This window comes from Xenopus tropicalis, chromosome 9, assembly GCF_000004195.4.
Source record: "Xenopus tropicalis strain Nigerian chromosome 9, UCB_Xtro_10.0, whole genome shotgun sequence".
Lineage (NCBI taxonomy): Eukaryota > Metazoa > Chordata > Amphibia > Anura > Pipidae > Xenopus > Xenopus tropicalis.
In genome coordinates, this window is record NC_030685.2 from 82,210,447 (window position 1) to 82,219,905 (window position 9,459).

The 9,459-nt window shown below is 41.9% G+C and overlaps 1 protein-coding gene across 1 annotated transcript; it reads right to left on the reverse strand.

Annotated features, from left to right (window-relative positions):
• Positions 1-3,495: 3,495 nt before the first annotated feature.
• On the reverse strand, positions 3,496-7,436 carry LOC733561 (probable histone H2B 3). The gene is made up of 3 exons (XM_002933952.4): positions 7,332-7,436; positions 4,855-4,985; positions 3,496-3,757 (listed from the first exon to the last, which is right to left on the reverse strand). The coding sequence occupies exons 2-3, from the start codon at positions 4,975-4,977 to the stop codon at positions 3,584-3,586; spliced, it is 297 nt and encodes a 98-aa protein (XP_002933998.2). The 5' UTR covers positions 4,978-4,985; positions 7,332-7,436; the 3' UTR covers positions 3,496-3,583.
• Positions 7,437-9,459: the final 2,023 nt, after the last annotated feature.

The following is a 9,459-nucleotide window of genomic DNA, read 5'->3' on the forward strand; positions in this document are numbered from 1 at the left end:
CTCGCACTTACAGTGCAATTGCATTTTCGTTGCCCGTAGCAAAAATCGTCAGGAGGGGGTGGTCTTTGGGCTAGGGGGGGCACGGCGCAGGCGGGGGGTGCCCATACACAGGCCAATAAGCAGACCAAATTGGTCTAAGGGATTTATATTGGCAGCTAGAAACAGCCCGTGTATGGCCCCCTTTAGACTGATTTGACAGCTTACCTGCCTGTGTATGGGCACCCTTATTCTTCAATGTATATTCACCACACTGAACACATTATTTCCCTGTTATCCCTCTTACAGAATCCCTAGATGATGGGCTCTCTCAGTGTCTGGGTGATGCCAGGCTCCGCTGCTCCTGCCGCCAGTGCCAGTGGCTGAAGTCTTTTGGGTGTGACACAGATTTCTTATCAGTACCTGTCACTTCTTTCCTTGATGCCTCCTGTGGTGCTAGCTCTGTCCTTATATTCCTAGGATGCACTGGGGGATTTGATATATAGTTCAATATAAAACAATGGATCTGGTGCATCTTTACAAGCAAACAAAGAAAGAGTGAGCGAAAGGGAACTAAGCAGGCTGCAACCTCACAGGGTTAATTATCAAATCGTTAATGAGTCTCCTTGGCTAAGTCAATTGGCATTTGTGTGATTACAGCACAGGGCACTAAAAGATAGGAGCCCATATAGGAGCTTATATATTGACAGGCCAATAGGGCTGTTCTGCCCCCAATAAGGGGTAATTATATCTTAGTTGGGATCAAGTACAGGTACTGTTTTATTATTACAGAGAAAAGGGAATCATTTAACCATTAAATAAACCCTATAGGACTCTTCTGCCCCAATAAGGGGTAATTATATCTTAGTTGGGATCAAGTACAGGTACTGTTTTATTATTACAGAGAAAAGGGAATCATTTAACCATTAAATAAACCCAATAGGGCTGTTCTGCCCCCAATAAGGGGTAATTATATCTTAGTTGGGATCAAGTACAGGTACTGTTTTATTATTACAGAGAAAAGGGAATCATTTAACCATTAAATAAACCCAATAGGGATGTTCTGCCCCCAATAAGGGGTAATTATATCTTAGTTGGGATCAAGTACAGGTACTGTTTTATTATTACAGAGAAAAGGGAATCATTTAACCATTAAATAAACCCAATAGGGATGTTCTGCCCCCAATAAGGGGTAATTATATCTTAGTTGGGATCAAGTACAGGTACTGTTTTATTATTACAGAGAAAAGGAAATCATTTAACCATTAAATAAACCCAATAGGGCTGTTCTGCCCCAATAAGGGGTAATTATATCTTAGTTGGGATCAAGTACAGGTTACTGTTTTATTATTAGAGAAAGAAGAAATTGTTTTTAAAAATTGGAATTATTTGCTTATTATGGAGTCTATAGGAGACGGCCTTCCTGAAATTTGGAATGTTGTGGATAATGGGTTTCTGGGTAACAGATCCCATACCTGTACATGCATGTGTGTGTGTGGGGGATAGGCAGAGAGTATTATGGCTGTATTTTAGGTATTTCTAGATCAGCTTCCTCTTTATGAGCAAATTACCTTACTCTGAAAGGAGAACTCATTTGGTCAAAGTTCACTTTTTTATTTACACTTTCTATTAACTTCTATTTTTATAGTGCAAGTGACAGGCCAGAAGGAAACTACTCTGCGGTGAACATGAATGAGGTTAACGATCAAATTCCTTCCCTTTCAAATACAAAGAGAAAAAAAGTTCTGCTGTAAAGTATGAATTTGCCCCGTAACATTACAACATGGCCTTCAGCTCCCTGAGGGTTCTTGGACATCACACAAGTCAGTGCAGGCCGGTGCCCTGGGGGGGGGGGGGGGGTAAGATGTGCTGGGGGATACATTAGCTATTTTCAAGAGTAATTAGGGCATCCAGACTAACGTACTAATATAAATACTCCATCCAGAGACTGGTTCAGTGCAGTTTGGGAAACAGGAATGACTGAAGGCTGAACTGGATGTGTCTTTATGGTGGTGCCCAACCTCAACTACTACTGTGTAACACAACTCCACTCCAATCTACCTACCTGGGTTTAATATTGAAATTGTTTATTAGCAGACTCAAGGTATTGTGACCCAAATTATGGAAAGATCCTTTGTATAGAAAACACCAGGTCCCAAGCATGCTGGATAACAGGTCCCACACCTGTACAGCTGTATTATATAAACATTAGGAGGAACATGCTAGGGAGGAGGCCCCTTTTGAGAGTCCCTTGGGTTAAAGAGGTTACACATTTTATCCAAAGTTTGAGGAATAAAAGCAAGTGTCCAACTTACTAATCTGCAGCTATAGACTGACCTGAAGCCTGTCTTTGCTTGTGTGACTGCAGGACTGTGATTGGCTCTCCCCCTCCTACTGTGCTTCTGGCAGAGACCAATAGGACATTTGAAACACAGACCGGGACCTGAGAGGATCTATAGGGAGCTCCAATAAAGGGGCAATTTTTACAGATAGGATTAATTTTTAGCCCAAAGTAAAACCACCCCCATTCATAATTGCCTATAGGTCTCCTTTAATGGTACAAATGGTTTCCAGGAGAACTTAAACAGCTTTCATCCTACATGGCCTGAAGGCTGTGCCCCATACATTTCAGAATCCATTGCTCTATGGCCACCAGGAGTCAAAAATAGGGAAATATCTACCAGGTAGGGCATAAAACTATATATAGGACCTCCCTTTAACTACCTTGCAGTGGCATTAAATACCAGGGGCAACTGCCCCCAGGCCCATTCACCCCCATCCAATAGGGCCCACTGGAGTCAGAGCACACTGCAAGGAGGCTCAGTTCTTGCACTTGGGCCCATGGACTCTTGTAACTATAACCATTGAGACAATATAGTAGTCAAGATTTCCTCTAGCCAGGAGACCTAGCTCAAATATAATACACCTTGTACACTTCCAATTCTCCTACACATAATTATTCATAGCATTGTGGGAATATGGACAGGAGGACAGCCAACTGCTACATTGGGCCATAGAAGTCAGCACAAGCAGTGTTGGGAAAAAAAAAAAAAAAAAAAATTATGGATTTGACCCAGGCAGCCCTTCTAAAAACTGGGCTGTCCTGGTCAAAACCAGACAGGTGGCAACTTTAAGTCACATTGAAACCCAGCAGTGTGTCAAGACTTACTCGTTTGGCCAGGTTACCAATAAGGGTATTCTTTGGCCAGTTTTGGACACTCCCATTTGCTGGGTCGAGTTCAGCTGAACCAATTATTGGACCAGTGATCACATACAGATGATATGGATTCCTGCAGCAATACCCCCTGCTCAATAGGATTTTTAAAACCCTGCCTGACTGAAGTGACCAGCCTATTATAAGCCTCAATGTTGTCTGGCCCAAGTTGGCAGCTTTTAATAGTAAACAGTTCACAGTAATATATGCCCTTTTGAAGTTAGAATGGTGTTCCCCCATTAGAGGGAAAGCCAACAGTTGGCCCTGTCTAAAGAAAGGAATCATTAAGGCAAAGGAATGCAACATTTTAAGATAAAAAAAAAAAGTGTATTTATTATTTATTCACATTAAAACTGTTAAAGCAAACATACATTAAAGTTCTGACTCATGCACCTAGACAGGGCAGGCAGCCTGAATGTGCTTCACCGCAGACTGGATCTCCTGGCAAGTGATAGTTTTCCGCTTGTTGTAGAGGGAAAGTCTGGCAGCCTCGTCGGCTATACACAAGCAGGTCTCTTTGCCAGTGCTCTCCTTGGATAGAGAAGCGAAGCTGGATTTCCGTTGATTCTGCAAAAAGATATCCAGGTTTAACAGGCTGTATGCACACAATGCCCTTTAACTTGATTGTTAGGAGGAAGCGGCTACATTGTTGTCGTGATATATAGACATTTTAGAGAACTGCATATTACATGGTTGACTACAGCAGTATCCCTTTGGGGCTTGTAAAGGTCTATGGCACGCAAAGCCAGGAACCACTGCATTGGCCAACATGGTGCTTAGGGCAAGCCTTTGTATATTGAGCCACTGATCACCATCCCCTAACCAATACACACAATGAGGCAAATGTGTCCTACAACAGTAAATGCTACACAAGCCAAGCATGTTGGAACCCACTCATTTGTGGTTACCTCCATGGCACCTGGATGACTGGAATGCATTCACTGCAGCCCACCTTTGTCTATTCCATGTAAATCTAGGTGCTGAGAAGGGATGCCGAGCTTTCTTCCCAGAACTCCCATCTGCTCTTCTATTTAGAGCCTTTCACTAGACTTGTGGTCCTAGCAGCCAGGCATTGCTAAAGTGTCATTATTAACAGATTAGGAAGATTAGTTTGTCTCAGCCTGCCTTATGGGCCAGCAGACTTACACCAGTACTTTATGAACAAGACCCAAATCAAGATAATTTGCTTTTTAGTCATGCCAGGGGAACAGCAGTGAAGAAATATGAAGTGTCCACACTTCAGTCATTTAAACTATTCAAAGTAGTGGCTGCTGGTTGAAGTGTAATGTCAGGTCAAGGCACGAGCTGCCACCAAGTCTGCATTGAACAGGAAGGGACCTTGGGGATCCAGGGCATTAACCCTGCTGCCTTTGGGATATGTGGGAATTGCCTTTGCTGCAAAGATTTTTGGAATATGGCCAGAGGATAAGTGCCTGCCGCCGTCCCAAACAGTGCAGCACATCAATAGAGATCTATATCAGGGAGGAAAGACTAGAATGGCCGAGGCCTGCCAAAGACCAGTGGCAGCCAATAGTGGCTTCCATGTAAGTGGTCAGATTTGTAGGAACGCGTTACCCTACATGTGAGAAAAGGGGTGGCTGAGGCCTGATGTACCATAAGCAAATACCATTCTTATAAAAGTAGTTAATTGCCATTGCCCTTACCTGTTTCAATACCCTGTAAATGAAGCTGGAGTAGCGACCCTTGGACTTCACTTTGCCCTTTCCCAGAGTGCTCTGGGGCATATTGTTGCCAGCAGATCTCATTTTCTTCATGGTGGGTTTCATTATTACACCTACAAAAACGATACATTTTACAAGTGGTTAGCGAAAAAGGACAAAGGAATTCTGGGAAAAAAATCCCAAAGAGCTCCAAGAAGTTCCCCGTACACATGGGTTTATCCTATAGGGCAGGGACCCCCCCAACCTTTTATACCAATAAGCCACATTTAAATGGACAACATGTTGGGGGGCAACACAATAGAAAAACTTCCTGGAGGCTATTATTGGCTACTTAATAGCCCCTATGCGTACTGGCAGCCTATAGAAGGCTGTTTAGCATTATACTTAGTTTTTATGTAACCACAACTTGCCTTACCAGAAATTTCAAAAATGAGCACCTACTTTGAGGCCACAGGGAGCAACATGTTGCTCACGAGCCACTGGTTGGGGGGGGGGGGGGGGGAACTCACTGCTATAGGGTAAAGCTCACCACTATTATCCTGGCTTCTGCTTTAAAAATCCAGTAGGTGAGCTTTAGCCTATAGGATAAACCAGTGACCCAACCACTGTTGCTCCCCAACCCCTTGGATGTTGCTGTCAGTGCCCCCAGACCAGGGAGTTATTTCTGAATTCCTGACTTGGGGGCAAGTTTTGGTTGAATAAAAACAAGATTTCCTACCAAATAAAGCCCCCTGTAAGCTGATAGGGTGCATAGAGGCCCCTAATAGCCAATCACAGCCCTTATTTGGTTCCTCCATGAACTTTTATGGTGCTTGTGTTGCTCTCCAAGTTTTACATTTGACTGTGGCTCACGAGTAAGAAAGGCTGGGGATCCCTGGGATAAACCCAAAGTAGGATTTTCTTGGGGCTCTTTGGGATTAGTTCCCAGAATTCATTGTGTATTTGCAAGTGTACAACCCTTTTGACATACAAGTGATTAGGAAAGAACCCTGCCAGACAGCACATATACATCAGTAAACATCCTATTAAACTTACGCAACCATTTTGTTATGCTCTGTGTCACTGACTGATCACCCGACAGTAAATAATGCAAACCCCTACTGTAACATCAAGCAATACAATTCCATCTATTCATGGCTGATATAAACCAGCAACTGTGCATGTCTAGAACCTAATCCCTCAGACAAGGCAGTCAAATGGACCTTCAGGTTTTAAAATGACAATGTTTCCACAATGGTGTTAGCCTGCAGTGTGTTCACACATACATAGTACATGGAACTGGCCTTCAAGTACAATGTAGGAGTCTGTAACAAGTGTCTTTATCCCCCCTGCCCACCCACATACAAGTATGGAACCAGATATCCAGAATGCTCGGGACCTGGGGTTTTCCAGCTAAGGGATCTTTCCATAATTTAAGTCTGCTAGAAATCATTCAAATATCGAATAAACCCAATAGGATTGGATTGTTCTGTAACAATCTTAGTTGGGATCAAGTACAGGTACTGTTTTATTATTACAGAGAAAAGGGAATCATTTAACCATTAAATAAACCCAATAGGACTGTTCTGCCCCAATAAGGGGTAATTATATCTTAGTTGGGATCAAGTACAGGTACTGTTTTATTATTACAGAGAAAAGAGAATAATTTAACCATTAAATAAACCCAATAGGGCTGTTCTGCCCCCAATAAGGGGTAATAATATCTTAGTTGGGATCAAGTACAGGTACTGTTTTATTATTACAGAGAAAAGGGAATCATTTAACCATTAAATAAACCCAATAGGGCTGTTCTGCCCCCAATAAGGGGTAATTATATCTTAGTTGGGATAGAGTTAAAATGTTCTGTTTTATAGTTAGAGAGTTTTTTTTTTTTTTAAAGATTAGAATTATTTGCCTATAATGGATTCTATGAGAGAGAGCGCCTTTCCATAATTCAGAACTTTCTGGATAGTGGATTTCCAGATAAGGGATCCCATACCTGTACATATAGACCAATTTATTGAGCAAAAGGGCCATGTAAACAGTTACTGCTACTTTTACCAGTGGTGCACTTAGGCCCAAGAACAAAATCAGGAAATCAGCCCCTGGCAGTTAAGGCATTCACTAAGCACTACTATAAATCAGTGAAACTCACACTCCCCATCACTATTTGTATCAGCATTTCCCAGTTACAAGGTCACTGGCAAGACAGATGGCAGCTCACACCCAGAGGAATATACTGATGTACAGAAAAGGAATGTTGTGGCCAAGCCACACCAATATAAATACAAACAGGGAAGTTTAGGGTTGAGAAACCAGACTGCTGAGCTTTAACTGGTTATTCCTGGGTATAAGTAACTTCATTTATAACAAGACAAAAATCAGACCAGCAGAGAATCAAGAAACCAACCAAGACTGGCAAATCAACCATTCAGAGAAAAGAAAGAGGAACAGAATATAAACAAAGAGCAAACACCCACCTGTAATTTCCTGCAACTGTTGCACAAATCCTCAGTCAGACTCCTCTCCTGATACTCAGATCCCTGCTGTCTGGGAGATTTATATACAAGGACCCAGGTGCATCTCATTCATTCTGGGGATCCAGGAGTTGCAGACAACCAATCAGGTGTCGCTTATTGGAATCACCTGGAAGACACCCCCCCCCCTACAATGTCTGTAGATTTTAACACATTGCTGCCAGTTCCATATGATTTCTTTATGCATTTTGCTCCAGAAAGCTACACAATGCTGATCTAGAGTCCTGCTACACTTTGTAGGTAATACAGGTATGGGATCCCTTATCCGGAAAACCCATTATCCAGAAAGCCCATCTCCCATAGACTCCATTTTAATCAAACAATTCAGAATTTTAAAACTGATTTCCTTTTTCTCTGTAATAATAAAACAGTACCTGTACTTGATCCCAACTAAGATATAATTACCCCTTATTGGGGCAGAACAGCCCTATTGGGTTTATTTCATGGTTAAATGATTCCCTTTTCTCTGTAATAATAAAACAGTACCTGTACTTTATCCCAACTAAGACATAATTACCCCTTATTGGGGCAGAACAGCCCTATTGGGTTTATTTCATGGTTAAATGATTCCCTTTTCTCTGTAATAATAAAACAGTACCTGTACTTGATCCCAACTAAGATATAATTACCCCTTATTGGGGGCAGAACAGCCCTATTGGGTTTATTTCATGGTTAAATGATTCCCTTTTCTCTGTAATAATAAAACAGTACCTGTACTTGATCCCAACTAAGATATAATTACCCCTTATTGGGGGCAGAACAGCCCTATTGGGTTTATTTCATGGTTAAATGATTCCCTTTTCTCTGTAATAATAAAACAGTACCTGTACTTGATCCCAACTAAGATATAAATAATCCTTATGGGGTGCAAAAAAATCCTATTGGGTTTAATTAATGTTTTATTGATTTTTTAGTAGACTTAAGTTATGGAGATCCAAATTACGGAAAGACCCCTTATGTGGAATACCCTTGGTCCCAAGCATTCTGGATAATGGGTCCAATACCTGTATAACAAACCTACAGACAACAGTAAAGCCCATTTTAGCGACAAATTGCTTGGGTGGCCAGAAAAATGTCATACTCAAATTGCTCAGTTTGTTTCCCATGACAATTCCATGAGTGACATATCCCTTGCCCCCTGGCACAGCTGCTTTTGGTTACACTGGAAGAACAACTTGGTGCACGCCTAAAATGTGTTCCATTTTAGTCTATAGAGCATGCCACATGGGCTATAACTTGTAGCACAGATTGTTACCATAGGAGACAGTGGAACATATTTTTTTTAGCCTGCTGCAAGTAGTCACGTGCAAGTCACACATATATGAATACTGGAGTGTTGCAACTGGCATTACGGCACAGTTTGGTGAAAGAGCGCAGGATGTTATTGTGGTGATTGCAACAATGGGCACATGTGTCATAAAAGCAAGCGGCCCCATGATCTGCCTTTTGGGATCTCAAGTACCTGTGTGGGATTTGACAACAATTAATGGTTCATATAGCTACAGCCCCTCTTGGATTTATTTGCCCACCCATATTTATACCCCCCCCCAGCAGGGACAGAACAAGGTGCGTATATGGGACATAATGATACATGGCAGGACATGATAAATAAATCACCTCTGGGAAGGTTTAAGCTTCTACACACATTGATAAATGTTAATTATATAAGCTTTATAACAAAGGTGCCCAGAATGGCAGTAAGAAAGGTTTACTGAAACCGTGTTACCTTGAGCCCTCTTTGCTAAAATAGTCTTATAGATATACCCCTTGCAGGTTTATACTTATACACAGGGGTACTGGCACTACTGTGCCCATATATAGGCACAAGGCTGCAGGCTGAGTTATACAGGGAACTCTGAGTATCACTCATGTATTATAAGGGATAATGTACCCCCTACTGTAAATGATAAGGATATTAGCAGTCACTGAGGGGTTCTGTGCCCATATATAGGCACAAGGCTGCAGGCTGAGTTATACAGGGAACTCTGAGTATCACTCATGTATTATAAGGGATAATGTACCCCCTACTGTAAATGATAAGGATATTAGCAGTCACTGAGGGGTTCTGTGC

Excerpts from the sequence above, each read along its gene's own strand:
- LOC733561 (XM_002933952.4), bottom strand. The coding sequence starts at position 4,977 with ATGAAACCCACCATGAAGAAAATGAGATCTGCTGGCAACAATATGCCC. Across the intron at positions 3,758-4,854 it reads TTTACAGGGTATTGAAACAG|AATCAACGGAAATCCAGCTT; the intron begins GTAAGGGCAATG and ends ATCTTTTTGCAG.